General features: G+C 40.1%; 2 protein-coding genes across 2 annotated transcripts; one reads left to right on the top strand and one right to left on the bottom strand.

Moving 5' to 3' along the window:
- Positions 1–1,091: 1,091 nt before the first annotated feature.
- Positions 1,092–2,376, top strand: LOC104590143 (pathogenesis-related thaumatin-like protein 3.5). Its single transcript, XM_010248688.3, has 2 exons — positions 1,092–1,307; positions 1,471–2,376. The coding sequence occupies exons 1-2, from the start codon at positions 1,256–1,258 to the stop codon at positions 2,163–2,165; spliced, it is 747 nt and encodes a 248-aa protein (XP_010246990.1). The 5' UTR covers positions 1,092–1,255; the 3' UTR covers positions 2,166–2,376.
- Positions 2,377–2,554: 178 nt separating this feature from the next.
- Positions 2,555–14,017, bottom strand: LOC104590144 (uncharacterized). The gene is made up of 17 exons (XM_088892669.1): positions 13,531–14,017; positions 12,234–12,590; positions 11,992–12,132; positions 10,566–10,698; positions 10,356–10,469; positions 10,170–10,243; positions 9,895–9,969; positions 9,159–9,251; positions 8,941–9,001; positions 8,084–8,416; positions 6,214–6,340; positions 5,398–5,497; positions 5,095–5,164; positions 4,854–5,006; positions 4,363–4,458; positions 3,656–3,972; positions 2,555–3,257 (listed from the first exon to the last, which is right to left on the bottom strand). Exons 1-17 carry the CDS (start codon positions 13,615–13,617, stop codon positions 3,039–3,041), a joined length of 2,550 nt encoding a protein of 849 aa, XP_088748795.1. The 5' UTR covers positions 13,618–14,017; the 3' UTR covers positions 2,555–3,038.
- Positions 14,018–14,259: the final 242 nt, after the last annotated feature.

Raw genomic sequence — 14,259 nt, forward strand, 5'->3', positions numbered from 1 at the left:
TTAAAGTTTAGGGATGAAAGTGATACTAAACCTAAAAGTACAGGATACTAAAATGGAATTTTCTCTAATTAGTATTGTTGGGTTGGCAGACATGCGTGGTGGTCCTTGGAGGTGGGTAAGATGGCTTCGGCTTGACTGGGCTGGATATCAGCAGTTGTTGTCTTCTGGATACCTTCTCTTCCCTTACCTTTCCCGATCTCAGAAATTTATGCCATGCCATGCCATGGAAGTAAGCTGGGTGAGGGTGGCTAAAAGCCTAAACTAATAGAAAATAGAAACATGTTTGGCGTGACGTTTTTTTTTTCTTTTCTTTTTAGAAACAGAAGCAAGTTAGCAGCAAGCCACGTTTTAGCGATTGGGTGAGTGGGTGGTGGGTAGTTAGTTGGCTGAACTCAATCAAAACAAATCAATCTCGTAGGACTAGGAGTAGGGCCGGTCGATTCCCTTTTCGTGTCCAACTCAGACTACAAGTCTAGAACTAGAAGAAGGTATAGCAGATGAGATTGGCAGCATCCTTGTTCCTCAACTCGTTGCGTATTCGTGACACTTTCTTTGGGTTTGGGCGGACAAGGCCCTTTACCTTTACCTTTGGCTTTAGGGGTGTGAGTATGACATAGATATCGACTATCCATGGGAAGGGAATGGATCCTTTGTTAGATAGAGGGACCGACGGATGAGTAGGAGGGGTACGTGGGGCAAATGTTGTGTTGTCACAACTCTGAACATGCGCGCGCCAGCACCAGCAGAGGCCCAGCCCAAGGCATCCCAACTCTCGACAGACGACATTTCACATTTGTGTTAGTTGTTGCTCTTTTTTCTCTCTCTCTCTCTCTCTCTTCGTCGTGGGACTGCACTGGAAAGTGGAAACAACCGTTACAACGTGCACTCTCCCTGTTTGTACTAACATTACATCGTGAAAATTCAAAAATTTCACAAGGAGGGAAAATGGAAACCGTTTGATGGTTGCGACATACAACGAGTATGCTACACGACATGACCCACCACTTGGTTGGACCAATCCCGTGAGATTCCACTCTAGGAAAAGCCGAAAAGGAGGTTCAGAGACGTTCAGGTATAAACGAATCAGGAGTCCTTCCCTCCACTCCACAAATTGGGATTTGGGTTTGGGCGACCAAAAATCCATTTAAAGATTTCCACGTTGTCTTTGATCCCCACGGCCACCGAATTGAATTCCAATTACCAAACAATTACATTCCAACTCCTAATTTTTCACAACACAAAGATAAAGAAGCTGATGGCGACCTGGCGAAAGGTTACTCTTCTTCTTGCGCTCCCATTTCTATTCGGTCAGTATTTCCACTAATTCTATTTCTATCTCATCCCTTCCATTTCTCCAGGAACCCTGGAAGTAATTAATTAATTCATCTCCCCTCCCCATTCCATTAATCCACTCACTCTCCTCCACCGCTTGGGTTGGGATCTGACTGTCACATCATTTTTCAATTGCAGGAAGAACAGCGTTCGCGACCGTCTTCACCCTCCAAAACTTCTGTGGCTACACTGTCTGGCCAGGTGTCTTATCTGGCAATGGTGCTGCCGTCCTCGGCGATGGTGGCTTCTCCTTGCCGCCCGGCGCATCGCTCCAGCTCACCGCACCGCCTGGATGGTCCGGCCGATTCTGGGCTCGCACCGGATGTAACTTTGACGAGTCGGGTAATGGTAAATGCGCTACTGGCGATTGCGGTGGATTGAACTGCGCCGGGGGTGGCGCACCACCCGTTACACTGGTTGAATTCACCATCGGTACTAACGACAACGACAACAATAAGGATTTCTACGACGTCAGCCTGGTGGATGGCTACAATGTGGGTATGGGAGTACGGCCGTCGGGTGGGACGGGAGACTGCCAGTACGCCGGTTGCCTTACTGATCTCAACGGTAGCTGTCCGGCAGAACTGCAAGTAACGGACACGGGGAACAACGTGGTAGCATGCAAGAGCGCGTGTGCGGCGTTCAACACACCGGAGTTTTGCTGCACGGGAGACCACTCGACGCCACAGACGTGTTCACCCACCCAGTACTCGGAGATGTTCAAAAGTGCGTGTCCGACGGCGTACAGTTATGCATACGACGATGCGTCCAGCACGTGTACCTGCACGGGATCCGATTACTTGATCACCTTCTGCCCTACTACTGGATCATGACTCGATAGTCGATACTTTCCCCCTTCTTTCACTCTGTGGGTCATCCCATGCGAAATGGGAATGAATGATACATGCATGCATCTCACCTCTGGCTTGTTTTTGTCTTGTATCTTCATTTTCTTGATTAATTTTTTTTTTTATTTGATTGTGAAGGGTGGCGTTGGTGCCCGAATTTTATGACCGGAATCGGACATGGTTCATTGGTTGATGATCTCTTGTCTTGTGTAAAAATCGGATATGCTTCGCATCGCATTAATCCCTTCATCTTATGTTTCATTTGGAAGAACACTTGATAATAACTAAAATGAAATTGTTCAAGTTGGTCCTTGGTTGGGATTTAAGACACGTCCCTTTATTTTAGGTTGCGAAGATATACACATACATTCACGTAAAGAAATGAACTAGCAAGCAGCATCTCGTTTTGCCTTCCCTTTTCATTGTTTGATTCAATTCCAAGTATTCAACATTGGAAATGGAAAAACCAAATTAAGCAGTTGGGAACCATGAGAATTCAAGACAAGGGATGGGATTAAACATTAGATAGAGAGAGATCCAAGGCACATCCCTTGGGATAACCTATTTGTTATGTTAACCAATCCCATCGACCCGTACAATACCTTTCTTTGCTTTTCTTTCTTTTCCTTTTTCTACACTCAATTTTTTCTATACGTTTGGACTCCAAATTTGAAAGCCCGAACTTGGAAAACATACCACCCAATCCTTCTTCAAGGATTTCTTTCTGCTGGGTGGGTAAAGGAATACCTACGTGTGGTGATCATCGCACAACATGTGCCACCTTTGCTATCCCTAGAAAAATTAAAGAGGAATGAAAAAAAAAATAGAGGGCGATATGTTAAAACTACTCCCTCTGTGTTACTGTTGCTGCAAATAAAAGCTTCGGATGCGTCTTAGCCACCACGGTCGCATCTCGCCAAATCCTGTGCATTGCCCTTCACCTTCCTCCTCACTGCTGAAGAGGGTCTGATCTGAACAATCAAGGCATGCTCCACAGGCTACATTGTATGACCGGCATGCAGAATGGCACACCCTTAGCCTATTGTCGCCATCCTTGTCACACTTCTGTATGGAGATCTGGCATTTCACAAATTGCTGTAATTAATATTCTCGTTAGGGAGCAGTAATCAGTAAAGCATACCAAGTCCAATTATTTTGCAAAACTAGCACAATGGTAACTTGGCACCACCACGTAACATGTATCTAACCATCCAACAGAAGGAATTCCCTCAAGGCCATTCAAGATCCCACAAACCAATCCAATCAATTGGTGATAGTGAAGCTATACCCCACTCTGGGCAGCATACTTGTTAGATACATTCTGTAAATGGAGGTAGAGATGGGATGGCGGAACAAAAACCCCATTTAATTGTTCTAGATTTACAATTTCGCCAGAACAAATGGAGAATAGCATACAAGATTAAGAGGGCAAATTGAGGAGGCCAGAAAAGAAGCATGAAATGTGAGAAACTTACCCAACAGGCTAGCTGCTTGGCAGCTGCTAGACAGTAGCCATTATCAAAAATGCTAAATAGTGTCCGACTCCCTGGAATCAACCGGTTGTAGTTAGGCATGACCACAGCAGCTTCTAGCTGCTGCAATATGCTTGGTTCACTAGGTGCACAATGTTGCCCCATTGCATCCCTTGCCAGAACATCCCTACAAACAGACAGACTAGGAAGAAGCATGGAACTGTTCTGGCATGTATACCCCGCATAGTCAGAGCAGCGGAACTCGCAGATTCCATTATCACATACCCCACCATGGAGACTGCATTGCTCATCACAAACAGCTGCAATCATATAAAATCATGATTATCTTTTGATGTTCTTTCGATATATACATATCAATCATGGATAGATCTTTTCATACCACTACTTGCAAAAACAGACTAGGCCACCTAGGATGCATAATCAAACAGTATGTACTAAAGCCAATAATCCATCAAAGGTGGCCCGCCAGTTCAGAATGACAGATTCAGAAAATAGGAATTTTTGTTGGCCATAAAACTGAATTTTTGCTTCAAACAAGGGGTAAAAGGCATCAATTATTTGCTCTGTTCATATGTGCAAATAATATGAACTTAAAAAATCCAGTGGCTGGTAAAAAAGTTTTCTAGCAAGAAAAAAGCAACAAGTACTTTAAGAAGACACCAACACAATTTTAGGATGAAAGATATTACCTGTTGAACAGTCAATCCCTGTATGTCCATTTTCACATTTACATATTCCATTAGGAAGGCACCTTCCATGTCCATTGCAATCACTTGGGCAAGAACCTGCAAAAGAATTCATTTCAGATCTAAAACAACAATATTGTAATGGAGTCATTGATCCCCAAAAATTAAAAAAAAAAAAAGGAAAAAAACAATAATGGAGCCTGGGCATGTAAAATCTGAATGACAGAGAGGAATGAATGGGGCAAAGCAATAATCTTTTCGTGTAAATTTTTATTTGAAAAATTGTTCTGGAAATTTGAGGCATTGAGCTATCTCTTTAACTATATTATCAGAATTCATAACTTAGAAATAATATTAAAAGCTCCATCATTCAAAATTTTCTTTAGGTGAGCTGGGACAAAGCCAATGACCATATGGTTGTAACATAAAATGTCTGGACACGTGGTTGTGGGATAAGATGTTTATGAAAGCAACAAGTAATGATCAGTGCTCACGTTTAATGCAGTCGTGACCATGAAACCCTAAAAAGCAGTGGCACTTTCCCTCAATACAGTCTCCATTGAAATTACAAGAACTGGGGCATTGGCCAGAGATGGGTGCTGGCATGGTGTTACATAATTCATGATAAGCTGGACATATGAGTTCCCCTGCACACATTTAGACCAAAAACCTTATTTGAGAATGAAAATAACAAGTGAACTGAATACAGATTTCAACAGTAGGCTGCATAGTTACCATTAAATCCAGGGAACTGAACTGGTCCTCCAGCTTCTGGACATTCTTTCCACAAGCCATCAACAGCAACCTATATAATACATGAATCACATCATATTATAAAGGAGAAGCATGGATCCAAAAAGAATCAAAATTTAGGAAGTAAGAGGCCATTAAGTGTGTGGTGAGAGCAAAAAGTCTTGAAGAGAACTGAATACAGTACTTTAATATCTTTCTTTTTGCAAGCATGCACTCAAGTGTGTTTGTACAGTTTAACTTTTCATATTTAGGAAACCTACCCAGACATCAACAAGAGTGCCATACCTGTAAAGTGTTGTTTACACATCGCTGTTGATAACAACCATTCCCCTGGGCCATGGATCCTCGGACAAATCCAGTACGGACTAAAGATGAACTCATGCACCTATAGTTACAAACAATGTTCAGAGAACCGGACCGAGCATAGAATCGGAGAAGGGAGAGGTTCACGGGTCAGAGGTTCGACCAGGGTCAAGCCAGAGGTCGAACCATGATGATGTGGCATACACATATATATACTATGGGTCATATAAATACTATATATAAGCCTTTTAACTTACACTTTCTTTAAAATACATGCATAATAATGTAATATATATATATAAATATATATATATATAATAAATAGCCATTAATTAGCATAAGTAAAGAGGTGGATTAGTGGTAATTAAGTAATCTGTGAAAATAAGAGGTCTTGAGTTCAAATCTTGTTAACAACATTTTAAAATTTCACTTATGTATGGACCTGGGCAGTTTCATGAAATCGGGACCGGTTCACCGGTTTTCAGCGGGTTTTGAGAAAGTCTGGTTATTGGGGTATGACCGAACTGGTCAGGGCCCGGTCGTGGTTCAACCACTCGGTCCAGTCCGGTTTTCTAAACAATGGTTAAAAATACAGAAATGTTATCAGCCCATACCAGACAGAGGTTGAATCATGTTATGAATGGCAAAAAAATATTCATGTAGCTGACCCCATATAACTACAAATACAGAAATGTCATTAGCCCATGCCAGAGGTTGAGTCATGTTATGAATGGCGAAACAGGATTCATGTAGCTGACCCCCCATATGATGCTGATGATAATGGTGACGATTACTCACCGGGAACTACTTCCTCGCACTTCACCCAACATTCTGTCAGGTGCCCGAGCACTGCTTGTGTCTGTGCATGACCCATCAGAATAAGCTACAAAATAGGTGCAATAATCAGCCAATGATGATTGTCCACCTGCATTGATCAGAGTTTGGTTAATAAACATCATGACCATCTTGACTATATAAGTTAATGATTTGTTAATAGTATTTTTATGTGTTTTCTATATGCTTCAAAACACAAAAATATGGCAATTCTATACATTTGAATGCTATGAACAGTAGAATTTTCAATGAGAAAAGCAGGTCTAAGGAGGAGCTTTTGGAAGCTATCACAGTGAGAGCTGCTTAATGGGTAAACATTGCAGATGTTCTAAGTCTTTTCAGTTAATGACATTATTAGAACTTGGTCTTAAGTTGCACAAACAGACAGACACACTGAAGAGGTGAGAATGGACTGGAAGCTCCCGACTGTAAATAAACTGAAACTAAACATTGATGGTAGCTCTAAGGGCAACCTGGGAAAAGCAGGCATTAGGAAAGTTATTAGAAACCATCAAGGTTCGATGATGGTTTTGTTTTCAGGTCCAATTGGCCTAGGAGATTCAATAAAGTCAGAAATATTTGGCACTTTTACAAGGGGTGCAAATGGATCAGATCATGATCCGATCCGAAATCTGATCCTATTTTGTCATATTCAGATATCCCTATTTCGGATTTGGATCCGATTAAAAATCAGATCGGATTTATATATATATATATATTCAGCTGGGGTGAGAAGGTCTGCAAATGGGGTAGGAGATGTATTAGCTAAACAGGGAGTTGACAGGCCAAATCTTTTCTGGCCAAACTTGTAAAACTGTTACTTACCAAATGGTGTTTGAATCTCCAACAAGTGTATTAATTTTTAATCTTCATCTTTCCTTTTGCTGATCAAAAAAAAACAGTAGCCACTAGCTCCAAATAGAATATTAAGAACCACAACCCTCATTGAGGTTGGACATGCTATTGACAAGTCCCACAAAGAAGAGTTCCTAGTTCAGTAATCAATGGATACAGGATGGTGACCACCATCTGATTAAAGGGCCTTTTTCTGCAGGAGTAAACCAAATTCCAAGACAATGCTATAGTTCCAGCAGTTGAAGTTATTTCAACAAAGATTATTTGCATCCTGGAAGATGTCTTCCATAGAATCCATCAACAGGAGAAGCATGTATATGCAGGGCCAAGCCACAAAACAAAATATTAAAAAGCACTGGTAGGATTATTGTGGCCGGAATTTAAAAATTTCATCTAAAATTTTGAGATTTCAAATTTCAGCCACATTGCTCAAAACTTTTGGCATAATATTAAATAATAAAAATCATAAAAAATATTGACAAAACAGAATTTGAATTTTCCATTTCGTATCAAGGGTCAAAAATGGCCTTTTTTTCAAATTTTTCAAAATTTAAAACCTTGAGCAGGACAGTTACAAGTCTTATGACACAGTTTCCACCTTGAGTCATCATATGTAAAATCAAAATCAACAATTGCATTCAGATTTAACAAGATTAACCCTCAAACTGCATAATTGTGGTACCAAGACAATAGGGATGGACGGATCCAGATTCCTTGACAAGAAAAAAATAGGTAAATAAAAGAGCATTGGATTTCCACCTTCAAAAGTTAAAGTGGAAAAATAGAAGCACAAAGACATGGAATGGGATCTGCTCCTCACACATGGACGCCTCACAGGAACATCCACCATGCATTGGGAACATCTCCCGCGAATAATAACTTAAGTACGGGAGATGTTCCCAATGCATGGTAGGATGTGCGTGTGAGGTCGGTGTGAGGCACCCTGTGTGAGGAGCAGATCCGGTCTCCAAAGACATACCTTTGTTGGACTGCGGAAAGTAACGGGCCCATTGGGGGAGGTCCCTATTATAACTTACAATCGGACAATACCCTTCTGCTTCCCTGTTATATGTACAGCCTGACAATTGCGTTGTGTTGCAACGGTATGCTCCCTTCCAAAGACTGCAAGGGTAGGTGACAAACTCTGTCCCTTGGTTGTGGCCCCAATCAAGATGGTCTGCAATACTATAATTAACCTTGTACCATCCACTATCCTCTAGTAAAGCCAGTGTCATTTTTGAAACTACTGATCTTGTATCCACTGATCCTGTCATAATCTCATTCATCAGAAGCCTCTTCTCCCAGTGAGATCCTGTGAGCAAATTGCAAGTCATTGATTATTAACAACAGATTTTCTGAGTAAAAGAACTTAAAACTGACGAATTGAAGCTGTAGATAATGGGAAAAACTGCATAAGGTCAGTTTTAGAAGATAAAAATAGTAAATGGTGTGATTATTATTGTCCAGTTATGGTCACACAATAAAGTGCGCCATTTATTTTCTTCTATCTTCTACATTATTTCCAATAACACTTCAGAATTTCATGGAAAAAGTTAACAAATAACACTATCAACAAATGTTTACAGCAGTCACTTTTTAATAAAAAAGGAACCAAAGGTTAGGATTTCTATCCAGTCCACCCCTCCCAAGACCCCAGATATTTGGGACCAACATTGGGTAAGGGTAATGGATCTTTCATCAACAAATCTCCAAAGATCTCTGTCTTATACAAATATGTAACATTTAAGAGGTATCTGCCATTATGAGCTCCAATAATATGATTCTATGTTTCAAAGCAAGCTCTAACCCAGTATATGAGAGAGAGAGAGAGAGGACCTGAAGTGCCACGTCCTCCCCCATCTTCTAGCTCTAACCCAGTAAAATTCTCAGAGAAAGCCTGCAGTTAAAGAATTTATCAAGTGTTTATTTTTATAGGTAAATGATCATAAAGAGAAAAAAACAAAAACTTGCATGCTAGACCACTCCAACCCTTCCTCCCACACACACACACACCCACCAAAAAAAAATTCATAATCCAGAAGTGCTTGACTAACCCCATAATGATATCTTGCATGCATGACAACACGTGGAAGCACCACACGGGTCACCATCCGCCCAAGCTTCTCATCCATGGCTTGTACAGTAACCTGAAAATAGAAAGGGTAAGCATAACTGGAAATTTGAATTTGTATGTTTAGAAAAAAAAGGATATGTTCCAAGTTCAAATGAATGACAATTTTGACTTAACCAGCCCTATCATTGGTTCTCCAAATAGTGGCACATCAATTGAGTTCTGCTGTTTTAAAGATGGTAGAGATGCTGAGAAGACCTGCCACTATAGATGGCAGGTGGGATAAAGCATGAAGTTTTCTTATTGCGTCAAATCATCTCATGCAAGGGTGGCAAGTTGCATTCTTTGTTCAGTGCATAGAGAGATGAACTTGCTGATTTCTCAGTGGATGATACTATGTGTGGTTGACATAAGATTTCAAGAGATTCTAATGCAATGTTCTATTTTTATTCAGGCATAATCAGTCATGGGATTGACAGTAGATTAGCCTTGTTGCACTGATTGAAATTAGTGTACTCTTTGAATTTTCGGAGGCTGGAAGTGGATGAATATTCTCACAGGTTATCAGCTGGATGAATGGAAAAAAGGACCTTGGCAGTTACAATGTTAAATCAGAGAGCTCCTGCGTCTAGAGTGAAAATCTAATTCACTTGGACTAGAATTGCAGAAGTATAATTTTGTTTTCTGGAGTGTCCACTTAACATGATAAATATATTTACCTGATTCCGCCTTCTCTTTCTTTCATCCCGAAAATGTGCAAAAGCATGTGGATCAAAACCAAGAACATGCATGACCTGGACGAAATTCAATTTCTGATTAGATTAAGGAAAGTGTGATGGTAAAATCTCAGGACGGCAGGAATTAGAATGCAATAAGGTTCATATACGGTTCAACACTCCCAATACCCCAGATAGCTTGGACCAGCATGGGGTCGTTGACTTCTAGATTAAGTTTATGCCCACTACACTTTTCGTTTGTTTACTTAACAACCAACCTCATGTATGAGAGTAGCAGAAAGTAATTTCTCTGCTTCAGCTGTCAAATGCCGAGGAGCAACATTCACATGTCCTACAAAAGTATACATACAATGATACAATAGTGTCATTAGTTATTATCCATTTAGATATGTCCCACACTGATATGATAAAAGACTGCTCAAAGAATACATCTAGAAGACTACCAGCAATTGCACGACCCCACTGGTCGCGTTCACATGCCACTGCCCATGCAAGAGTATTTCCTGTAGTAGGTCTTGTGGTTACCAAAAGAACTAAATCTGCATCAGCAACACCTTCTGCAAAGAGGATGTAATTGGTTACTTATGGAAACCAACTTAGCATGATTAAATAAAATAAAAACAAAAGACAAGCATGTGTCAAGGCAAGACTACCTTCGACATAATCACGTGGAAGCTGCACACCACCATCCTGTCCACAAGCAGAATATCCACTCAATCGCAAGTTCCCTTTCACAGGATCAACAGCTAAGGCTCTTCTGAACCAGTCAGCTGTCTTCCCTAAAGCCTGCACAAGATTGCTTTTGATAATTATAAGGTATATCTGACTAAGGTGTGGAATCATTCCCTAAGCTAATAGGAAGCTCTAATACAATAAAGATTGCATGATAAAATAATGCCTTCTCCATAAGGAAAATGCAAACAAACACACAATTGGGGGACTATTCTTGGTCCATTTGGAGGGAAAGAAAATTACATTTTTTTGAAGAGGAGAAAATTACATATTTTTCTCCAACATGAAATGGTCTGTTAAGGTGTTGATTGATCTGATCTTCATCAGAGTGGCCCATATTCATGTATGGGGGAGGAGTTCAATGACTGTTCTTTCAATCACATGGTTTGAGGTTGGTGTGATGTTTCCAGATTTTCCATCGTCATGCAGGTTATTCCAAACAACTTCCTCAAGGAATAGGGCCAATAGGCAAGTAGCAAAACTCAATTTTGACCAACTCCTTGTGGTGCTTTTTTGGAGGGAGTGTTAAGACACACCATGGGAGACTGTGGCTTCTATTAGAGGGTGCCATGGTGGAGGTAGGGGGATTCTCATATTGTTATTATGTGGTTTAGAGATTGGCTAACTCAGAGATGGCATCGAGGGGCCTTTGTATTTCTAAGCAAGTGGCGTAACATAAAAGAGACTAGAGTTCTGGCGTCCAGAATGGACATCTTGTTCAGATGGATATGGAGATTGGCTGATTCTTTGTAGACTGTCTAGGAATGGGGAGGAAGGAGCAGAATTGTTCTGATATTGATAATAACCCTTCCTCAGTTTCTTCTTTATCATTGTTAAGATTGACCGTCTTATCTTATTGATCTATATCTGGCTTTCCTGGGTACACAAGATTGCACTACTCTATTTCTTTTTTCTAATTATAAAATTTATATAATCTTGCAACTGATAAAAATTACAATTGATAGGAATAAGAAGATAATTGTAGTAATAAAAACAAAATGTTAAACAATACATTTACACTATTACAGTGTAAGTATAAAACATAATTATATTAAGTACTAATAAATGAAACTAGGGTGACACTAAGTCATTTCAGTGGTCCACTGGAAGCATCAAATGCAACAGGTATCTAGTGATACTTGGACCTACATTGTCATTCCTGTAAATCAAACTTACACACTTTTTATAGTGTAGCTATTGAGGGAGAAATCAATATACTTCAGGACATGTTTGTCAAAATTTAAGGGCTATTCCTTGCTAGTACTGATGAAAATATGCATTATGCTGAAAATCTTTCCTGGATTTAAAAAGAAAATTAAGAAAAAGGATTAGACTGAAAATCTAAACCTTACGAAGGCGATGCCTCTTGTCCTCCCCAGAAATATCATCCAAAGTGCAATTATACCAGCAGTCGCCAAAAATCGGTGGATCTCCATGAGGATTGCAAGCAGGTATACTTGGAAGAGAAGTAACAGGAGGCTCCCCGACCTGGAAATGAAGGGGTGGGGGAGAAAGAAATACAAAGCAGATGTAAATGAATTTCTACAGCTCTATACCAGTAGCATGCTATAAATGATTAGAATACCCACCTTCACAATGTCGCCAACATTTTGGCAATCTCTATCAGAGGAGTGCCCTACAGCATCATAATTTAGATATATTCTAATAGGTTGTCTTACATCCGTCTGTGACTCTGACAATGGGGAAATTTCAAGCAATGACCTTCCCTTATGGAGAAGAGGTCTCAAGATATCAGACTCTTTGTAGACTTGTGGAGTAACAGAATACTCCTTGTGGCCAGGTCGCCTCCTCTGTTCAAGCAGCTGATCATGAATGCAAGAATGTGAGAGGACGCCCTTACCCCCTTCTACAAGACCTTGCCACTGCAGTTGGTTTTCTTGGGATGCGCCATTAGCAATGTCAACTGAGACCAGGATAAATATAACCTAAAGGCGAGAGAGAACACAAACATTAAAAGCACAATGACAAACAAAATGAAAGAAGCTATTATAGGCTTTTCTCCAAATAGAAACAAGCCTCTGATTCCAAAGAAAATTCAAGGAAAGAAAAGCCTGGTGGATAATAGGCAAAATCCACTCCCATGCTATGAACTCATACGCCTTGGTGCATACAGATACTATGAGGAAGCCCGAAATCTCCCCTTCAATTGTATGGGAAAAATGCACGTGACAAACGAATCATTAACATAGTAAGTAATAAATCCAAACACGACCCAAGTCGTAATTCTTACTCGAATTACAGGATTTCTTGCTAATTTTCAAATGTTGGTGAAGTTTTGGCTTTAGGAGTTCTGAAATTTCGATGAACTGATGGGCGAAGGTTCAAATGTTTCAGTAGAGTTTGAAAACCCAACTTACAATAAATACAAACTAAAATTAGAGATGAAATAACTAGCTGTAATCCAAATACCAAGACTTTCTCTTACGAATTCCCTTTGAAAAGCCTCAAAACTCTGAGCAATCCAGAAGTATCAGGGTACTTGGCAAATGTCTCCAAAATGGTCCAGTGAAAAAAAAAAGTTCCAAATAAACCAACGACGTATGTCCCTGACGCTGGGGAAGAATCCACATGAAAATTTTAAAGATGGTCTCAGCTGTTTAAGTGTTTATAACCCTCCAAAACCAAAATTTTATACCATGACAGTCGCAAATGCGCTTAAAAAAATGAAAAACCAAAAAATCGGAATATCTCAAAACAGACATAGTAAGCCAGGATATACCTACTAAAAACCCTACATTTCCTTCTGCCATTTAGCATGGAGAGGAAAAGGCGAAGACGTAAATCTCCAGTTTTAAACTTAAACGTAAGGAAAGAAATGGAGGAAAAGCAAAAAAGGAAAGAAGTTAATAGCAGCGAAAATGCTACCTGAAAAACAAGGGCTGCAAATAGAACAGAACTCCGAAACCTCAATACAGAAGCAGCCAGACATCGACTCAAGACCTTCACCTCCATCAAATAACACGTGAGTTAAATGGAATCCCCTCACTGCCCCTTCCATCAAACCAGCAGCAATTTCCCGATCAGCTCCCACACCCGAAAAAATAGCTGGCTTCTAAGCATTTCAAACCTCTGTCACGACTAAACACGAATAAAAATCCTCCCTGTCGTAAGCCGTTCCCCTTTTCTACCAGAATCAAAGGAAAGAGAGCACAATGGTACAAAAACCAATCAATGCCTCTTTCAGTTCTCCCACGGGAATCTTGTAAACTGATTATTAAGTATTTCTTTCTTTCTCTCTTTCTTTGAGACTGAGGGAGAACGACGATGACGACGGGAAGGGAAAAAAACAGTCCAAGTGAAGTGAAGAAGAAGAACAAGAGGAAGAAGAAGAAGAAGAAGATGAAGAAAATCAGAAAAATTATAAAAAGCGATCGGTACCTTGTCTGTGTACAGTACGACTCTAACCGTAGTGGGGTGGGACCGTGGGAGTGAGTGTAAATTTTGCACTTTTGCAAATAGGAAAATGTATATAATTTCAAAGATTATTATTCATAATAATAATTTAGGATAAATTCACATTTTCACAATATGGATGCGAATATTGTTTTTCAGTTTTGATTGGTAATAAAATTAAAAGCATGAAAAATTCATCCA

The sequence above is a fragment of the Nelumbo nucifera genome, chromosome 1 (genome assembly GCF_055504915.1).
Source record: "Nelumbo nucifera cultivar China Antique chromosome 1, China Antique-T2T, whole genome shotgun sequence".
Classification (NCBI taxonomy): domain Eukaryota; kingdom Viridiplantae; phylum Streptophyta; class Magnoliopsida; order Proteales; family Nelumbonaceae; genus Nelumbo; species Nelumbo nucifera.

Excerpts from the sequence above, each read along its gene's own strand:
- LOC104590143 (XM_010248688.3), top strand. The coding sequence starts at position 1,256 with ATGGCGACCTGGCGAAAGGTTACTCTTCTTCTTGCGCTCCCATTTCTA. Across the intron at positions 1,308-1,470 it reads TGCGCTCCCATTTCTATTCG|GAAGAACAGCGTTCGCGACC; the intron begins GTCAGTATTTCC and ends TTTCAATTGCAG.
- LOC104590144 (XM_088892669.1), bottom strand. The coding sequence starts at position 13,617 with ATGGAGGTGAAGGTCTTGAGTCGATGTCTGGCTGCTTCTGTATTGAGG. Across the intron at positions 10,699-11,991 it reads AGAGGCATCGCCTTCGTAAG|GCTTTAGGGAAGACAGCTGA; the intron begins GTTTAGATTTTC and ends AATCTTGTGCAG. Across the intron at positions 6,341-8,083 it reads CTTTCCGCAGTCCAACAAAG|GTGGACAATCATCATTGGCT; the intron begins GTATGTCTTTGG and ends TGATCAATGCAG.